This window comes from Parus major, chromosome 1 (assembly GCF_001522545.3).
Source record: "Parus major isolate Abel chromosome 1, Parus_major1.1, whole genome shotgun sequence".
NCBI classification, from domain to species: Eukaryota; Metazoa; Chordata; class Aves; order Passeriformes; family Paridae; genus Parus; species Parus major.
The window spans coordinates 93,952,341-93,973,308 of NC_031768.1; the positions used below are offsets into that span (position 1 = coordinate 93,952,341).

A 20,968-nucleotide genomic window follows, 5' to 3' on the forward strand; every position below is an offset into this window, starting at 1 on the left:
CAGATGATAACATAGTCCAGCCTGAAGTTTTTCCTTCTACCCAGTGCTGTGAGAGCTTAAGCAATGTTATTTCACTAGGCCAGGAAGTCTAGTCAGAACTTCATTAAAATACAGCTGAACGACCTGCTACATGAACTGAACTCCACAAGAATGTATCTGGGAGTTTGGCGATGCTAATGGTCCTGCAGGTTGGTTCACTGTTCACTAAAGCTGTAGCCTGTGGCTTAAACAGCCATCTAGAAAAGGACAATTTTTCCTAGATGCCCCATAAGGTGTCTGGTCCTCACATTGAAAAGTTCTACCCTGGTCGAAGTAAAAAGCTTAAATTCCTTGCTATTGTCCTGAAAAACACACTCCCCCCTCATTCTATTCAAGACAGGATGCTGATCCACCATGCCAGCCCATGCTTGTTCCAAGGTGAGGCTGTGTGTTGGGGCCACCTCTTCACCTTCCAGAAAATCTGGGTGGAGGAAATATAGAAAATGGAAGAGAGCTGTGGCTTTAGTAATGAATCCCACAGGATATGCAATGCTGTGATAATCTGACTCTGGAGGAAGAACATCCACTTGATGTTGCCAGAAGCACTCCAAAAAGCTGGTGAAGATTATAGCTAGGCCAGGTCCAGTACTCCAGGTGAGATCACCCAGATGTACAGGATATTTAGATCTGAAGCCCAAGGAGAGGACAATTTTAGGAACAAGTTCAGATTTGCCAAACTGGAGAGTGAAGTGATAGCCATTTGAAGGACACCATCATGTACCCAAAGCTCATAAGTTCCGTAATTCAGACTTTGCCTGAGATTTTTTGTCCAAAATCATGTTTTGACCTTGAAGGTGCTGCAAATCCCATGTAACTTTAGTCAGTGAGAATTTCAGGAGCTGGATATTCTAGGAAAATCTCAGCTAGGCAGACCAGCTACAATTTGCAGGAAGTGATATGAGAAGAAATAAACGTAGAGCCAAAAGTTGTATCAGATCAGGAGGGCACTTCCTGGGTTGGTGTATGAGAACAGCTTGGCTTCCTCTGACATTCCTGAACTCTTGCACCAACCAAGCTCTTTTCAAAACCTGAAAACCTTTTTTCAGTCCTTGCTCAATGTAATGTAGCCACCCCAACAGGAAGCTCCAGCAGGAGTTGATAGGGAGTGTATGGGTGATTTCCAGTCAAGGATATCCAAATATGCTCTGAATAGTAAGCTTTACATAGTGAATATTATTCTCATTGAAGGAGAATAATATGATGTCTAGTGAGGGAGGGACTTCAAGCCCATGGGCAATCATCCAGAATTGTAAAAGAAGGCTATCTTTTATAGTAGTGTATATCAGTTTATAAGTATCATCACAGGGTTAAAGTAACTGCTTACAGAAAGGTCATAAAAATAAAGGAGCCCTGAGGAGTTCCAGGAGTAGCTTTAGTGGTGGGAACATAGTATTTTTATTCATGATTGGATACAGTTTATCATTAGTACAGCAGCCTCTTCATTTTGTGCAGTATAAAATGGGAGGGAACGGTGTCACTTCTGGCTGTGTCATCCCAGCAAGTGCTCTGTGTTCAATAAAGGGCTTCAGTCATAAGGACTGCCAGCTCAACAAGTTTCACTGAGGTAAAATAAGACATTAATTTAAAATGTTAAAAGCTGTTCTTGCCAAAACATGATCTGGAGAACACTCACAGGCTCTGTGTTCAGGGCAAAAGCAAGATGAATATCTTGTGTCCAACTGTTTCCCTTTTTTTCTGCCATCATGAATTTCTGCAAGAAATTCTCCAAACTCTTGTTTGGAGTGAACACCAAATAATGAAAGTGAATTATGGGCAGTTTCTTTATCTACTTCCAAGTGGTTCTGTTCCAGAAAGTGAACTCTTGCTCACTAAGACTGATTTTTGGCCCTGCTACCTTGGGGTGGCAGCCTGTACCCCTCTTTGCACAGTTATCAGTGGAGGGTCTTCCCATTCTCCTATCCTGACCAGTCTCCCAGTCTGAGCTTCCTTCTCCTCACCTGACTGGTGCACACAGGCAAGGAACAAGCTGCCCAATAAAAGCCCCAAGTTGATTATCGAGGCTCATTACAGAGTGCCCAGCTGGAGGCTTGCAGCTGCTGGTAAGGATTGCTGCACCTCAGAGGGCTCACATTGCCTTTACAAAGGTGTTTCCTAAGTAGAAGTATCAGGGATGTTTTAATCCAAACCAGATTACTCCTCCCCCAGATCACAGAAGAGGCAGATTGTCCTTTCATCCTCTGGGGTTGTTTCTGCTGCCATGGAGCTGCTCAGAGGCCTGTGCCAGGGCTGAGTATCTGCAGGGTGCTGGGACCAGTGAGGGCAGGGAGCCCCACCACTGCCTCCACCCCACCACTGGTCTTCTCCTGCTGCCTCCTGTGCTGCAAGTGTTGTCTGCATTAGCTGTCCTAGTACTGTGCTGTTTGTGTGCTGTCAGAGGGGAAATTGCACGTTGTGCTGGGAAGGCCAGCTGAGATTCAGTGACCCTAAACCACCACAGAAAGGATTTTAAAGAGTTTTTAAAGCCAGAGCTTTCAAGTGCACAGCCTGAAGTTAAATATTTAAATCTGTGTTTAAGCATCAAAATAAACAGGTCTGATTTTAAGGAGTTGTGGAACGATTCGGGTTTTCCACACTATTTCCCCAGAGCCTGCAATTTGTTTGTTTCTAGCAGCCTCTTTAGATCTTTACAAATGGAGTTGCAGTCTCAGCAATCTGGGGAAGACTGAGACCATCCCCCAAAACTTTGCTGACTAAGGAACTGAGGACTGAAATCCAGGAAAAAACCTGAGGCCTCTAGTCTGAAGCACAGCAGGAATCTGGGTGCCTATGCTTACGAGCAAGACAAAAACAAGTAAGCAAAATAATTGAAATAAAATGTAGGTCCTCTCTATTTGTTAACTTCCAGGCCTTACCTGTCTTGTATGGCTTTCCTAAGCACTGTAGTTTCCACAGCTGGATCCTTGGAGCTGAGATTATTACCTTGGGAGAGGACAGAAGTGGGCTCAAACCTCCAGGACTTGTGAGGCTTCTCCTTTTGGAGCCTGTGTTCCACTCCTTGCACTGTGATAGGAAACAAAGTGCTGTTCTCACCCTTGCCCATATTTTTTTCTCTAAAGAAAGCAATAGCTGTAATGCCAGTTGCCAAAAGGGACAAAATGTAGTGAAAACCATGAGATTTCTGCTGTTCTCTGTGTACATGGCAGGACTGTAGCTGCTCTCCTCATTTGATCTTTTCTGTTCATCTGTTTTAGGTAGCTCTTGCTCAGCACACCTCTTTTCCTTACTTGTTTTCCTGCGTGTTTAACTTTTCCCCATTCCCTGGATAAAGAATTCACTTGGGGCTTTGAATTCTGGTCCTGAAAACTCATGGCAGTGACTTCATTCCCCTGGGAGAACAGATCCTGTGACCAAGAGTTCTAATGCCTGTTGTCACCATCTGAAAGGCAGATGCATAATCTGAAATGCCTCTCAGCAAACTCTCTGAGGTCATTTGAGAGAGGCCAAGACCTTTTCTAAGGGCAGTGCTGGCCAGTTATCCCAGATACCTTTCTGAGGAAAGGATAAATTGAGCCCAGTTGCTTACTCCCACACTGACAGCAGAGGAAGTCAAGAACAAGTAGCATTAGATACCTAATAGCAGCCTGAACATGAGTGTCAGTTGTCACTGTCACGTTCAATAAATGATGTGTGGGTGGAGCTAGGACAAACATTTCCAATCAACACAGCATCTCTCCCTAATGCCTTGTACAACATCCAGTGTTGTACAAGGCATTAGTGAAAAATTCAAGTCACCTGTGCTCCAGAAAGATGAATTCACACTGGAAGACATGTAGAGGGTTAGTAGTTAAACTGGGAAGTGAGGAACATGTTTTTAGGAGGGAAGTTTATAAGAGCTGTGTTAGTTTGGCCTCCTGAGATGAAATTTGAGAGAAGAATATGATTATCTTCACATACAGAACATTATGGAAGGGGAAAAGTTGCTTAAGTGAAATTAGAAGCACATATTGAAAGATATCACAAAAGCACAAATAAATGTAAAGCATTTCTAAAATTTTCTTTGTCCCTTTGTCACTTCATGCTATTTATGCTGGAGCAATTGGAGTCCTTTACAGGGGATGCATCACCTGTCTGAACTCCTCCCCTCCTTCCACCTCTCCTCAACATGAAAGTTAAAAGTTATAATGTGAAAAGCCCGTGAAAAACCTTCTCCAAATATATTGACTACAAGTTGTCTTTTGGAGAGCATCAATAAGTTGGACCTTTATTCCACAGCAGATTCAGCTTGCATGACTGTGTAAAGATAGATGTGTAAATAATAAAAATCTATCAGCCATAGAAATACTTTGAAAAACCCATTATTTTGACTAATAGGAGACAAATAATGAAAATACATTCATATAGGATTTACACCCTTCCATCTCTTAAAAAATTCACTTGCAATTTAATAATTCTTTTGTACAAATGCAGTGTATAGAGGTGATGTGAGAGAGTCTTATATATAGGTTATACCTATGTGATTAACACACTTCCCCATATACCATAATGTGCCAGGCATTAAAAGTGTCCACTTCATGTTCTTACCAGGGTATTTTGGTTTTGAACTTCCTAAAGTTCCTCTTCTCCCTTCCCCAGAGAAGGTGAAATCACATTATTTCTACCTCATTTCCCTAGTTGTCCTGAAGAAATTTACCATTGGTAAGGCCATGGAATTCTCTTCTGATCATCTTTCTTCTTCTGGTCCCTCTAACAGAAACCTTTCTACGTCTCTCCAGTCGGCTGGTATCATCTTTTTTCCTCTTAAAGGTCAGCAAGTTAAAACTGGTGCAATTCCAGGTTACTTTGGGTCTCTGTACCTGTTCTGGCTTGGAGCCCTGATAATACCACTGAATGGACTTAGCAAATAATTTTCCTTTAAATTCCTATTTAAAAAGGGGCTCAATGGGACCCCAGTATTTGAACTTCCCACCGTGGGTCTTCCAGCTCTTATGGGGTGCCACCCATATATTTCTTTTGGGCAGACACTCAGGGAAACTGCTGATACAGTGAGCATGGATATAAAGATACTGCATCCTCATGGCCCCTGCCATTTATCCTGGCCTCCTGGATGCTGTTCCCAGTCAGGAAAGAGATCACTAATCCTTGCTGGGCTTAGCACTGAAGTGGCTCTAGTTTCTGGACAGTGTAACTGTCAGCTTGGTGTGCTTCCATTCTCTGCTCCCATTTCTGCATCATCGGTTTCCAGGGATATTGGGCGTTGCACTAAGTCTAGCACCGTGGTTTTAACTATTCCCCAAAACTGCAATAAAAATGAAACAACCCAGCCAATACTTTGATGTCTTTTTCTTACTAAATCCATGAAAACATGGCTCTTAACACGACTGGAGATTTTCCCAACAGCTTTCTTGACAAAAAGCAATATTTAGTTGACTAACAATGTCTGCTTTCTAAAAAAGCTTTTCATAAAAATGCGAGAAATTAAATGTATTTTCCCATCAGTGCAATTAATTTCTAGGTACCTAGATATGACCTTTGCCTCCATGAAGAAGGAGTTCATGAATGGACACCTAAAGAAATGTGGAATTACTGCATTTACTGATAAAAAATACATTTAAAAAAAAACAAAACAAGCACTCTTTTCTAACGGGCCAAAAAAAAGACTTGAGAGGCAGACAAAGCAAATAATTCCACTCATTCCTTCAACTCAAGTGATAGATCAGTATGCAGACATAGTGTTGAACTGAAAGCCCCCCATAAATATTTCAGGTTAATGGCTTTGCACCATTCTCTCTGGTACAGGCTCCCCAGTTCTCATTGCCTTTATGTTTTAAATTGATACAATGAATTATTGAGAATTACTAAGAATTGAGAATTATATTCTCCATAAGATGCTGCACCACAGCCCACAGTTTTTGGCCATGTATTTAATTTTAACCTTGAAAGGGAAAGGATGACCACTCTGGGAGGTTGTACCCCAACATACACAACCACACAATCACAAAGACAAATCAGGATAATAATAATCATGTAAGACTTTGCTATAATCTAGACATTGTAACTAATAAGAGGACTTCAAAAGAATATCCATGAAGAGGAAATAAATTAAATCACATTTGTTAATTACTCATGCTGCGGAAAGAGCCCTGTGTAGAAACCCTATTTGTTTGTATCTCCCAAAAAAACCATGAAACCTGCCTGGCCACAATAAAAATACATAATTCAGAGAAGGAAAAGAGGAAGGTTATTTTACAGAGGGATGTAAGTCTTAGACTTTCAAAGATTTTCATCTGGAGAAGATCTTGACAAAGTCATCCTGAGAGGGCATTCCAAAACTAATAATAAAATCCTGATCTCACAGTCCCCATGCCAACACTGTCCATCCCATTTTTTACATTCTCTTATGCATTTAGAGTGTGTGGCTTCTGATTATTACCTTGCTAGTAACCGAGCCCTTGAAAACTCAACAGAGAGAAGGTAGTCAGGCAATCACTGCTCTAAATGTGTTAAGGAAATATCTGTAGTAAAAGAGCTTGGTAAAAGACCTGAAAGTGATATGAAGTTGATGTCTTGAAATAATTCTGAAAGAAAGAAGCCTCCTTTGGCAGTTATTTTCTTCTCATTACTTTCAAGCACAGAAGTTCTCAGTTGGTTCCTGAAAACCCTCCACAAAAGTGTTTTTGTCTCACAGTTTGTCACTTCAGTTGTCAGTTCTTCAAGAACTCAAGAATGAGCAACTTCTGAATATGAGGATACATACTTATATGATTTTAAAATTGTAGCTTACACTACCAGATACACTGTTTCTATTGCTGCTTTGAAGCAGGTGTGTTAACATCCATTGATCAAAAAAGCCATGTATCAGCCCATAGCTGATACTATAAAGGCCAGCTGATACTATAAAGGAATCACTGTCCTTGAAATTCAGCTTTCCTGAGGGGGATTTCAGGCAGCTCCAATCATCTGCATAGGTCCTCTTTTTCCCAGAGCTGTTTTAATAGAGCCAGCATTTTTCATGTGACAGTTGTCAGATAGCATGGTAGTGACATTTTAATAGATTTATATCAGGTAAGCAAGGCATAACATGATTTGGTGCTGTTCCACACAAATTCTGGAATATAGCTAAAATTCTGTATTGTCCTACACTAGCCTTAGCTACTTGTATCAGTCATTAATGGGTTCTCTGAAAAATCTTTCTGATTGTTTTCTGTTTGTCATCTAGATTTATATTAAGGTATTAGCAATACCTAGCTTGTGTATAATGCATTAGTCAACAGGCCTTGGCTGAGAGACCAATGTCTTTTCTCTGAGAAATTGAGAGGTTCTGGGGTTGAGGCAACTGCACATCACATGACAGAAGACAGAAATTCAGCATTTTGTTTAAAGTTTGAACTACCCTTTTTGTCCACTGGAAGCAGATAGAGTTTCTGTGTGGAAAATGTGATAGATGACTTATGATTAAAGGCTGCAGTAGAATGTCTGCATGCAGGAAGGCCACATTCATGTTGGTCAAACAGCAGTTGTTTCTGATATTCCCCTCATGTTTTAGTGCTTGATATTGGTGCCTTAATAGTGTTGTTTCTGCATATTTTCTTTAATCAAAAGTTCTACCTACAATCTGTGTCATGTTTACCTAGTTTAAATGAATTATCACAACATAAATCTGGAAAAATAAACAAATCTTTTTTTTTTATATGAGTGACAAATCAGCAGATTAAACTCAGAGTAATTTTCAAAGTGTCATTGGATTGTAAGTGCAAAGTACCACTGAGATCTAGAGATTTCTGATAGCTAGAGACATAACACTTTCATAGCATGAAGAAGCTCCATCAAAACTCCAGAAAAATGCTACAATGTGTTCTTAACTCCCACAGAAGACAAAGCACATCCTTTTCTGAGCAAGGGCCAGAAGAACATTCTCATTTTCTCTTGCCCTTCCATTCACAATCACAAAATGGTTCTGTACCTACTCAAAACATTGTATACATAGAAAAATCATTCTGTCTACATTTGTTCCTTATTGCATCTACTTCTACCATCTGTTCTCTTCCTCTCTCTCATACAGCTCACTTTGTTTTAAGGGAGTTTCTCTGTTCATCTGAGATTGGAAGCTGCCCCAGGATGTGTTTGGAAATTTTATTTTATCTTATATTTTGTCTTAGTAAGGTTTTGTTCAGAGGTTTGTTTGGGTTTTTTTTTTTCTTTTTAAGATCTCTTTCTTTAAAAATGGATGCAATATCCAGGCCATTGGCTTCCTTTTTGTGGGAAGTAATAACGTTTTCCCCTATGAGTGGTCAAATGAGGAAGGTAGTGTTAGCAGAAACTTGCCTGAAGGAACCTTTCTGAGGTGAATAATGTGCTCAGCTTCCAGTTTTGGGGAAGACTAACTTGACAGCCAGCCACATTTAAGGAGCACAGTGTGGGGTGTTTGTGTCTCCACTAAACTGGGAGGCCTCTCATGTCCTGCTCTAGTGCTCCATCCCAGACTGAGCTTTGTACCACATCAAGTGCTTTATATCCACTCTTGAGAATATGGCCAGGTGTTGCAGGGGTTTTTGTTTTACTTAGGTACACATACTCTATTCATGTAGCTCCAAATGCAAACACTCATCAAAGTAGATTAAATAGACTAATATTCATGGAGAAACAAAGCTTCTAAGTGGCTACTTTCATGACATTTCTAATTCAAACATTTCTGTATGCCTTAACCTCTCCAGTAAGCAATTGGTTTGCTTCTTTTCTTCACCTGCTACGAAGGCATCTTCAATATAAAGAAAGATACAGCAAACCAAATATGTCATTTTTCACTTGGAAAAACATGATTTAAAACTTTGGAAGGGTCATGCATTTCTGCGCTGCTTCACTGTTCTTGCTAAAAGAATCCTGGTTTGCTGCAGGTGGCATTTGAGAACTGTTGTATGTTTGTAGAACAATTTGATGAGTTCCAGGGCTGAACACATTTGTAACAGCCACATGGAAAACCATAACTCTTACTGGTGTATTTGAAAAGCAGAAAGTTTTGCAGTGCAACTGGAGGATCCAATTCTGCTCTTCCTACTGCTGCCAAAAAAATGAGAGTAACTCCACTTGAAGTCTACAACATTGTTGCACTGGAGTAATAGAAAAATATGAAATCAGTTTCTAGGCATAGTATTTTTCAGTTTTAACAATAAAACCAAGAAAAACCCCTTGAATTTGCTAACCCTTTTATTTCTTGTCTTATCTCACTGACTCTTCCTTCAGCCACTTGTCTCTCCATTCCTCCTGTCTCTCACAGGCACACAGCAGGTTTCAGTCTGCCATTGGATCCATTACTTTCAACTACTCCTTTTTATTTTTGATGTCCAGCACATACTGCAACTGAATTTGCTTCAGTGGGTTTCCTCTTCCATGCTGTTGGTTAGTGGCAGTCATGTTATTCACAGAGAGAGAAAAAGGCTCCTTGCTTTAAGTTCCTGTGCATAGTCTAGAGGAGATTTGAGCCACCCCTGCTGTCCTGACCCCAGCAGCCCTAGGTGGGCTTGGCAGGAGGGCTCACCTAGGGAGTGCTGACTTGTGGGGCAAGAGCCTCCAGAGATCATAGATACTAGAAAATCAAGGGCTTTACTAAGGATGTGTGAAGTGCATGTTTTAAAAAAAGCTTTCACAAAGACAGCAAAAAGGACTCCTGTCAAGAATGCCCCTGCCAAATTTTATATAAATTCTTTAAAGTATTAAAAAAACTTGGTACAAGAAATGGCCTGTTTTTTTCACATGTGGGCAAAACTTATTTTTCCCTAACTTTCTTCTTAGAAACAATTGAACCATGACTCTTGAAATTTAAAAACACATGAATAAGAACAACCTGGAACAAACACTAGACATGGAAAATTCAACTGAACTTGTAAAAGTTTAACTGAGTTATGACAGCATCTTATAACATGAAATGTCAAAAAGCCTCTTAGTAGCTATAGAATAATGGTGAAGCAAATCCAGCATTTAATTTTGGAGTGTTGATTAGGTAACAAATAGCATATCACAGGAAGAAAAAATGGAGATAAATTAATGGTGGGTAGTAATAGGTAGTACACACAAACTATGTAAGTTGTAGAAAAGTTTAAAAAGTATTTTAGAATATGTTTTTCTTAATATAGTCTTTTCTAATTATAAGAAATGTTAGTGGCATATTTAATAATAATAAGAAAAATGTAAAACACATTGGAATATTTCAAAGTGATGATAAAGTGATGAATGCTTTCAAACATGTACCTCTTTTCATGGCTAAAGAATAATATCTTGGGTGATCTTTTAACTTTTTCATTCCAGTCTGTTATTTTTGTAAACCAGGCTAATGTATGGCACTCAAATCGGTGGCAGCCACTCCAGTTGCAGTGATAATAGGTCCATTTCTCCCATCTATGACAAAAAAAACCCAACTCTCCATTGTAGGAAACAAAGCTATGTGGAAATCAGCTTTTCCTCAGCATTGTAATGTATGGTTGTAAGATGTCAATTACACTACTAATACCATCTAGACCATGGTAAGGATGAAGCTTTCTGAATCCTCTCTTGCACTTGGTTTTCCCACCTGTTTCACCCCCAGTTGATGCATCCTCTTTTCTATTGCTGAAAATGAAGAACAGATTCCCTTTATTTCCTCTCCAAGAGGAGTTTTGCATCAGAGCAAAAAATAGGTGGTATTCACTGAGATGAGCTGGGTCTAGTTGAAGTTCTTTGCCTAGCAGCTTACAATCTTTCCTTCTGAGGAGCAAAGAGTGTTGGCAACAAAGATGAAGTAACCATTTACTGTCATATTCTGTTATTGTATCCACACAGTGGCTTATGAAAGGTCGGCAGTCCCTGAGGGTGTCTGTACAGAACCTACCAAAACAACTGAATTTTCCTGTTTCTTGGGACCTGCTCTTGTCTAGGACTCAGGAATAACTATTTACATGTTTTTTTGGTCCCTCTTGTTATCTGTCTGCACTGCAGATGGTTCCTATGGATATGCATCTGTTTGAATAAGACATCTTAGCCTTCTTGTTAGTCAGTTCTTGGGCAGCAAAAAAAAACTTGGGACAGTTGAACACTTCCTTTCCCACCTATTCTTTGAGAAGCTGTTTGTGTCTTTTGGGGAGCATCAGGTCAGGCTGATATCTTCCAACCATTCCAGTCAGCCAGCTTTGCTCTCTTATCTTGTACTGTGAGGTTACTGACACATTCTTTATTTTTTTTTATTTCTTTATTTTATTTTACTAAACAAAAAATAGGGATTTATTTTACTAGACAAAAAATAGCAGCTTCCCAAGACTCTGTGCAATCAGCTATAAATCCGGCTGGACCTCAGAACAGACACTGGTGCAACTTTCAGCATTTTCAACAGTAATGAGTTAGGTCACACAACAATAGAAAAAACATTGTATTTTCTTTTGTTTAAATAGAAAGGAATAAGTACCAATCCACACAGGGTTCTTTCCAGGGTTCCACACAGATCTTTCAGCAACATTGCCTGTCTGAAAGTCTTTATGAAAGCTGGAGCTTTGTGGTACACCAAATACAGAACATTCTGACAAAAGAGTAAAAAAGCATATTCCAAAGAAAGGAATGCTTTTATATTTAATTCCCTGAGAATATTTCTTTAGCTTTGGGCTTAATTTCTCTTCCAATTTACTTTTCCCAAAAAAAGGCTTAATTTGATTTCATACTGTCTCTTTAACATGAAACAGTGGAATGCATCATAATATTTTCTCACTTGCCAAGATTTGCTTTTCCAAATATGTGCATTTATTGAATGAGGTAAAACCAGATCACATTCTGCTTGGGCAGCAGATGTGGCAGAAGTCTTCAGAAATTCCCTGGTAGATGGCTAGGACTCAGTGAATCCTACATGGTATAGCACCCAAGATGTTGCAGGGACAGACACTGACAGTCTAAGCAGAATTTTTCAGTGGAAAGAAATTTCAAAAAATGGGTTAGTTTTCAGTAGGTTGGCTCCTGATCTTGCCAGACATGACAGAATACATTTCAACTCATCTTCCAGACAAGACATGTTAATTATCCGATGATTTATTTATACTGTAATTATCAGTCAGTGTTGTTATTTTCCACCCTCAGCTGGTAAGCTGCATTTTCTGTGAAATATTGTGAAATATTTTGGTGTCATTTTCAATTTTCATTTCTTATTTTGATGGCAGAGAGATGGTATCCTTTTTATTATGTTTTGTGTTGTATAACAAAAAAAGTTGCAAGAATCGGATTGCCTACACAGTGATGGTTGAGCATGGTCATTATTAGTGATTACTACCATTCCAGCAGCTGACATCCCTAAGGACTATGCTGTATTTTACCCAGGGGAAAACAAGTCAGGGAGAAGGACTGTGGCCATTAGTTTGGGAAAAAAACGCACAAAGCAGTAAATCTAGAAAAAGCAAAAATTTTGATATTGATTTCTAGCATTGGTAGGTCAGCAACCATCTCTGTGTTTGTTTCTGCTTAAGGAAAGTATATCTTCTTACCAGAAAGTTAATGTGTATACACTTCTTCTGTTTCGTGTCCTTCCAAAGCCCAAGGCCTTGCTTTTGGTTTCACTTATATTTGGGTTCTACTTTAGCAGGCTAATTTAAACAAATACACGTCTGCTGTGAATGGGTCACATTTGCTGCTGTACACCAGGAACAGCAAGCGGACATTAATCTGGGATAACTTGTATTTAACCCAGATTTACAGCTGCACATTGTCAGTGGCCTCCTCCTCTCAGTCTTCTATGTGTTTCTGTAGCAGGCCAGGCCTGGATGGTCTGGCCAGGAGCTACCTTGGGATCCTTGGCAAGAGGTGCTCAAGAGGGTGATGAATGAAATGAGGAATGGGCAAGATTCAGTGACCTGAAACATAATAGTTTAGTATGGAAATAACAAACACATAATCCAATCAGTAATGGAGGGTGCTCCAAAAAAGGCAAGGCTCAGTGTGATACAGTAAGTTATATAAATTAAGGTAGGGGAGGAGTCTGAGGCCAATAGGGAAGGATGATTAGGAAAGTGCAAAATAATGCACCAAACATAAACCAATAACAACAGGGGAAACAAAGAACTCTCTAGTAATACTTGCAAAAAACTAAACAGGGGGCAATGTGGATAATGCCTTACTCTCCACAACTAGGAGGTTTTTATCAATCCCAACATTTTTCACAGTGAAAAAACAGTGTTTTTCAAAGGGAAGGTTATGTTCCCCTTCAGGGCTGTGGGAAGGATCAAAGGGTGGCTTGGAAGCTGCATTAGTGGTGATAATCACAAGCAGCCTGAGCTGTGGTTCCATCGGGTTTGCTTTGGTTGCAGCTCCAGTGCCCTGGAGGAGTCCTCCTGCCCTTCCTCACCACTGCCGGCTCCTGTCCTGCACACCAGCCCAGGAGGCTCCTGGGGGCTGGCGAGTCACAGCAGCTGAGCCAACAGGGGACAGCCTGGATGGTGAAATCCCTGCCACACAAGCACACACCCTGACACAGCCAGATGTGTTTCCAGGCCCAGCTCTCCACGCAGACACGAGGTACCAGAGTGTTGCTGGCTTCGTGCCGGCTGTGGCGCAGGGTAAGAACAAGCTGTGAACACCAGGTTAACAGCAGAGCCATAAACTGGGAGCTTGTAGTGTCAGGTCATTCAGGGTCAGGGAGAGTGGAGGCTGTAAATACTTGCTACAGTTTTGAAACTAGCCAGGAAACTACAAATTGACTTTAATTGCAGACAGTTTGTCTGCATGGAAGATGTGATTATTTAACTAATACAACATATATGAGCAGCCATTCTGGATCAGACCAATGTTCTTATTAGCACTGTATCCTGCCTCCAACATGAGCCAAGAAGTACACAAAGAAAACAGGCATACTCAGTACTTTTCCCCAAATACCCTCCTTGCTGCCAGCCACTTGCAGTTCAGGGGTTTCTAAGCTACATATGGTTGAATTTAGCAGTCCTCAGTGGACTTGTCTTCTATGAATTTCTATTTCTCCTTGAATCCATGTAATATTTTAGTACTTGCAATGTCCAAAGACAGTTTATGCCTCGATATAGTAATGTCAGCAAGTCCTTTCTTCTCTGCCTTGGAGAAAAAGAGCTGCAGCTCAGACTTGGAGTCATACCCAGACAGATGAGCCAAAAGGAGTGGATGGATTTGCCACAGTTTCAAAAGGTTAAAGAAAACTCTTTTTGTTAGAAACGATGGAATTTGGTCACCGTGTGCATTGAGTAATCTCTTCAAGAACTTAAGAGACCTATCCTTTAGCTGGTGAGCACAGGTTTGTCTTTACAGACTTCAACAGCAGCAAATTGTGGTTGAGCTTAACTTTGTAAGTGGCCATCAACTGGCTTGTAACATCTGCTTTTGCTGCTGGGGGTGTTCTGGGGAGGGAATTGAGAGCAATGTTCTCTGCACAGCCATCACAAAGTCAGAAAGTGGATTGCTTGGATTGGCATACAATGAGGCTTTTGTTGCCTAAAGAGTGGCAGAGGTCTCTGGTAATTGATCAAATGTTTCAATATTCAGTATTGATTTGTGTTCATTGGATCAAAGCTCTGCCAGCTTTATTTCTGCCAAGGATCCATTAAGCTTTTGTGCTGACTGCATGTTGCAAACAAGCTGTACAAATTCTCCCTGCTGATGCATTTGTCTCTAACAATGGCTCTCAACAGGTATACAGTGCAAGCATAAAATCTGTCTCATTTGGCTTCCAGTTTCTGTAGATTGCTCATTTGCTTTATTAGATATTAGTTGAGGTAGAATAATAGAATCATTAAGGTTGGAAAAGGCATTAAACAGAATGCATACTAGCTTTTCTTTGGTAAATTCACATCACAGCCTCAATTCCTAGCTCACAGTAGGAAAAAATGTGCCCTTCAGAGGGTCATTTGTTTTCTCTTAGATTGTGTATCTAAGACTCTGAAAAACAGTATGAACCTACATCTCACCCTTGAGGACAGAAGCTGGGAAATCTCAAACATACCAAGTCGATGACTTCTAAGCACATCTGTGCTGTGACATGATAGCTGTGCATGTACAATAAGTGTCAAGGAAAAATGTGCTGTAACATTTGTTAGAAGATGCTGTGGGTTAGCCCTGGCAGGCAGCTCATTCCCACCCAGATTGCTCACTCAGTCTCTCCCAGCTGAATGAGGGAGAGAGTTGAGAGGATTAAAGTGAGAAAATTTGTGTTTTGAGATAAAATCAGTTTGATAATAAAGGCAGTTGTGTGCACAAGCAAAGCGAAACAGTGAATTCATTCTCTACTTCCCATGGACAAGCAGGTGTTTGGCCATTCCAAAGGCTGGGCTCCCTCTCACAGGTGGATGACTTGGGAAGGCAAATGCCATCACTACAAATGTCCCCCCTTCCTCCATCTTCTCCCAGCTTTTATTGCTAAGCACAACACCTTATGGTGTGAATATCCCCACGGTTACTTGGGGACAGCTGTTCCCACTGTGTCTCCTCCCAGCCTCTTGTGCACCCTCAGCCTTGCTGTTGTGAGAAAGGGTGCTGCACAAGCACTGATCACAGTGGCTAAAACATCCCTGTGTGCTCAACACTGTTTTTGTCACAAATCCGAAGCACAGGAGCTGCTATGAACAAGATTAACTCTATCTTTCCCAAAACCAATCCAAAGTCTGTATATTCTCCATATACTGAGCTGGGAATAGATTGATTTACATACCCTTATGTAGAAATTCTAGAATTGACTGGGAGGTCAATATATCCTAAACATTAAAGTGACAGAGAAAATGAAGCAAAAAATTCAGTAGCTAGTAAAACTAGAGTAAAAGCCATGGATGTGTTAAGATGTTATCTTGACCAGTTTACCAGTTATCTTTTATCATCCAAGTTAACTCACTGCTTCCTTAGTTTCATCAATAAATCCTGTCAGTATTCAGAGAAAGGCTCCCAGAGGAAGTGACCCAGAGCACCTACACTCTGAATTGCTCTCAGAAGAGCTGCAGTCTGTTCTCATCAGAGGGAGGACCTAGGAAGGCCTTTTGCCTGCTATTTTAGGTGCGTGGAACTGGGTGACTTTATTCCTCCCTTTTCGGGGCGTCTAAGTGATGGAAAATCACTTAATATAAAGATTTAATCTCCATATTGATTTATGCATTTTCAATTGTATGTGTGTGTTTCCAATATGACATATTTGAATTTTATTTATGTTACATTACATGCTTCTGAATGCAATGGCTCTCTCCTATCTCTTTGTGTAATTAACATACAACAGACTTCATGATACCTCAGTGACCTGGAGTAGGGTTCTCAATCTGTGCAATGATATAGCTGCCAGTGTGTTCCAGGGCACTAGAATAGAATTAAAAAGATATGAGATCCCTTTCCATCTCTGTTGCTGGAGGATAGCAGCAGTGTTGGTCTCCTCTCACTGCTCAGTTGGCTTTCTGGCCTGTGGAGTTAGGATGATGTGTGCAACCATGATGCTCAGTGAAATGTATTAGTGGAAAATTGAGAGAATAAGTTTTAGTGCAAGGCTTAACATTGCCAGCTGTGTAAGTGCTCTCTCATCAGTCAGATCTAGGATACCTTCTCAGTTCTGTGCTCTGTGTACCTACTCTGGCTGCATCCTGACACTCTGGGATACACACTGTCACAACAACTTGTTTAAAATGCAGGGAACTGTGGGTGCAGGAGGATCAGTGCCAGGCTGAGCAGTCAAGGTGCCAGGACTGTGAAGAGTCCCATGGAACACACTGATATAGGTAATTGGCTGCTGTGAGCATGCATGCCAGCTGCACACACACACACATACACACACTGAGTGTATACACATATTAACACCTTGTTTTCTTAGGAGTTGGTCCAGAGGTCAAAATACCTACATTTTCCCATTGTGTTTATCAAGGGACAAGAAGAAGGAATGCAGTTATAGTTGTCTTTTCTGCTGACAGCTGTAGTGGCACTTTGTTACTGTTGAAGTATACGTGTGGCACAGAGGATATGTCTGGGAAATATCTGACATGCTGTTTTCAGGACACCAGAGTCTGAATGCATCTTAAACCTTGCAGACATGAAAGGTGTATGGCTATGGCACAGTTGCTGTGAACAACCTTTGCCTGCTGGGCTGTGCACACAAAATCCCCTGTGCCAGAAAAAACAGCTGTCCTTCCAGTAGAGATCACAGAGTAGAAGTTCTCATAACTTCTGGGGCCTGATTCATGCAGACTGGGGACTCTAAAGAACTGTGCTCTTTAAAGGGCACTAAAGCAACAAACACCTTGCATGATGAAAAATAATGTCAATGTACTAAAGGTAAATGTCATTTCATATTTTGACTGTCCACGGCCCTCCCAGTCTCCTTCAAGGACCACATCTAACTTCTAAAACCTGAAAAACTTTCCAAATTATCTCTTAATCATAGACCTTTTATTTCAGTTGTACCAAACCATGATACTTTCCTTGTGTTCTTTTGATTTAAATTGCATTGGCCCAAGGTGTAAGACAGGCAATAAACAAGACTGAACTGATGGCAGATTTCATATCCAGTGTCTCACCACAGCTAGACATGGAAGCTTCCCAGTGCCCTGTGAGATATTTAATATACTCAGAAATCGCTAAGAATTAAAATAATGCAATTTATTTTATTAAAAATTTAATTTCTTTTTTTAATTTTTTTTTTTTTTTCTTTTAGAAGTTTCTAAACTGTATTAACTACAGATTCTGTCTGTGTTTGAGATCCACAGTATCTCTAGATAGGAGAATAAGAAAATTCTAAATCTTCAGCTTACTTCCAGTATATTTTTTCTTTAAAATGCAAAATAATCTTTGTTCAAGCATACAGAATACTTGGTATTTGGCCTGGTAAGTTACAGATTTTAGCTCACATAACTGTACCTCAAGATATGTCAACCTCACATGACTCATGTAAGGTCGACAACTTCTGAATACAGTTGGAAGAGTAAAGGCCTTTTTTCTCTGTGCCTGGAAAAAGTTGGAGAAATATTAGATTCCATTTGGAGGGCTCAGGAAAATAGAAACAACAAACAGGTGTTTTTTGACAACCCCAAATATTTAAATTACTCTGAAATAAAACATTTTAATCCATCCTTTTGTCATCATCATTTCTTTTTTAATAAGTTTTTTGTGCTTTATTATTTATAATGTAGGTCTTGGTAATGGAAAAAGGACATTTTAAACTAGAAGTAAAAATGTCAAAGCAGACCACTCTGGCTTTCTGTAGAAAAATATTTCATATAAGGAGAATGAGGGTAAATTGCATTTTAGTCTTCAAAATTTGTTCAGTTGATATTGGAACAAATTTTGGTCTGTTTCATTGCCTCCAGAGCTCCATTTCTTCTACCACATCTACTGCTTGCTGGAAAGAAAAAAAAAAAAAAAAAAAAAAAAGAAAAATAAAGTGCCTAACTCTATTCAAAATAAACCCATCCAAAGTGATGCCTGAGCAGTATGTTCTGAAAAGCTGCTCATACAGGTGCTGTGTGCTCTAGTGATGCAGGTTCCCTGCAGCAGCTGTTGATGGCTTCCTCTTGGCCTAGACCCTGGCTACCTCTGAGCAAACCTGCAGTGCTCCTGCATGCTCCAGACATGACCTGAAGGATCCCAGCAGCTTCTCTGAAATTACTCAAGTGTTAGTGCAGGGACAGGCAGCTCCTGCCTTCCACACAGGCTTAAGGAGAGCTTAACCAGAGCTCTGCATCACAGCTGAGAGCATCAGCTAATCTCATCCAACAGCTACCCATCCAGCAAAGTCAGTGACTGGGAATTAAATGCAGTGAAGGGAAGCATGGTAGGACATTAATGGGCTCCAAAAGAAGCCAGCCTTGGCCTTAAAGCAATAGTGAATGTTTTGCATGAGAAATACAGCAGCATTTATGGCAAGGCCTGTTCCACAGGAAAATTCTAGGGTGACTGGCCCAGCTCTCTGGGACCACTGTCTGTCTGAAGGAGGACAGACCACAGCCCATACAGTTGGCTACTAGGGCTGAAACAAACAGATCTGCTGTTGTCACTAAATGCTGAACCATCAATGTTTCTTCAGTTCTGAACTTTCAGGTGCAGTACCTAAAACTTCATCATGTTCTTCAGCTACTTTTTGTGGGAAATAGGAGGTGTCTCCTAGACTTGCCATACTCATTCTCTCTCATTTGAAGTTTGCACTATGTGTGTGGAAAGGAGGAAGGGCATAGGAAGGACAGGGTTTTGCAGAATACTTCTTTCCTGAGCCCTTATTGAGCATATGCATGAGATGTATCTCCTTTATTTCTTGCCCTAATATATGGGTTTTATGCTTCATTTACAGAGCATTAAGAAAAACCCATAGAGAATCAAAAAAGCAGATATGCAGTTTGATTTAAAGAACTGGAGAACAATAAGGCTTTTTCTCAAGTCTGATTAACTTCATTTTACTCACCTAACAAAATGAGAAAACATGTTTTCGAATGGAATTATTTGGAATCAGACTATATGCAGGATGTGTCATTTATCTGAGATGTAGAAACTTCTGGATTTATTTAGGAAAACATTGCTTTAAAGGGAGTTCCTCAGAAGAAAGCAATTAAATGTAATTTAGAAAAAAATGCATATTGTGGCATAAATGATGAAATATGATTGCAAAATGTATAGCTTTCTCTCCTGGTTTTATTTTTTCTGGTTGGACCTTCTCCACAGACCTGAACAGCAACAGCTAATCGTACTGAAATGTGGGAGAGTTTTTAGTGGTTTTGGGTGTGGGGAAATACCTAACAAAAAGACAACTTCTTGTTGCTCAGATCAAACTTACAAAGTTCTGATCTGACTGAAATTCTCGAGGGTGAAAAACAAGTGCACTGAAAGCCCATAAAACATCAATAGCAGTCTTTCTTTATACTTCATTGACCTTTAAAAATTGCTTTGAGGTTGAAATGCTGCCCTCACTAACTTCAGTGGTTCCTGGAAGAGGTCCACATAAAAGTGTTTACTATCTCCAGAGCATTTCTTCAAAAAGTGGGGAGCTCCCCTGTGCTTGCTGCATACCGACACAATTGGCAAAGTAGAATGAGAATTCAGACAACTTCACATTAGATCAAATGTATTTATTGGTGAAGGTACTTTAATCAGTCCTGCTGAGTGCCTTCATCCCTCTTATCAAAATCTTGCAGATACTGAGGGGCTTTTTCTCTGTGCTTGATTGTGCCTAAGGAATTTCTACCATCCTTCTCCAGGGGCTCTGTGCAGGTACAATGATCCACATCCACAATCTCTGCTCCTCACAGTGGGGGCTTCCAACTGCGGATTGGAAAGGTATCACCACAACCTTGTGACCTGCTTTTTCTCCTTTAGGGGTGGGAATGAAAACCTGGATACTTTTCATAATAGCCAATTATCGTGTAAAAAACTCAAGAGACTTAAGGCTTTTCTTCCTTAGGTTTAAGTAAAGTACTGTCCAGCAACAACTGTAGAGGCAAACATAAAAAAACCCTCTGTGTACACTTCAGTTAGGTTGAGTCCAACCGCTTTTGTGGCTACTACAGAGACTGTCATTTGTCTGGTTTCAATATTGAAGCTTCAGAAAAGTATTAAGGTACTGAATATGAAAGCAGAAATGTGTCAGCCTCAGCCCTGCACTCACTTGATCCCCACTAGCTGGGACAGCGGTTCATGTGCTTCAAGTGGTTGTGGTTAAAAATGCTTTTATGTCTATCTAAAGTTACCACCAATAACACAGGGCCCTCTACCAGCACTGTTGCAGGGTACAAGTTCTTGGAAGCCATAATAACAGGATTGTTTCTCTTCCTGCGTGTATGATCATTTTAACCTTAATTGTAGCTGTTCATTTATTAAAATAAATAACTCAGGAATATAAAAAGTTTTAAATTCCAGCTGTTCAAACAGTCTTTTTATTTTCTTTGTGCGCATGGTTTGGTGGGTAATTTATTGTAATTTTTTTTTTTTTTTTAACTAAGAAATGTGCAATATATTTTCCAGATATACTTGAAAACTATGTATGGAACCACTGCTG

The 20,968-nt window shown here is 40.2% G+C and overlaps 1 protein-coding gene across 1 annotated transcript in view; it reads left to right on the forward strand.

Moving 5' to 3' along the window:
• The window catches only part of DCBLD2 (discoidin, CUB and LCCL domain containing 2), a 141,890-nt gene that overhangs the window by 8,747 nt on the left and 112,175 nt on the right, over positions 1 to 20,968 (forward strand). Inside the window, exon 2 of the mRNA XM_033514981.1 lies at positions 13,209 to 13,556. Within this exon, the coding sequence (XP_033370872.1) occupies positions 13,209 to 13,556 (348 nt within the window). The remainder of the gene's footprint in view (positions 1 to 13,208; positions 13,557 to 20,968) is intronic.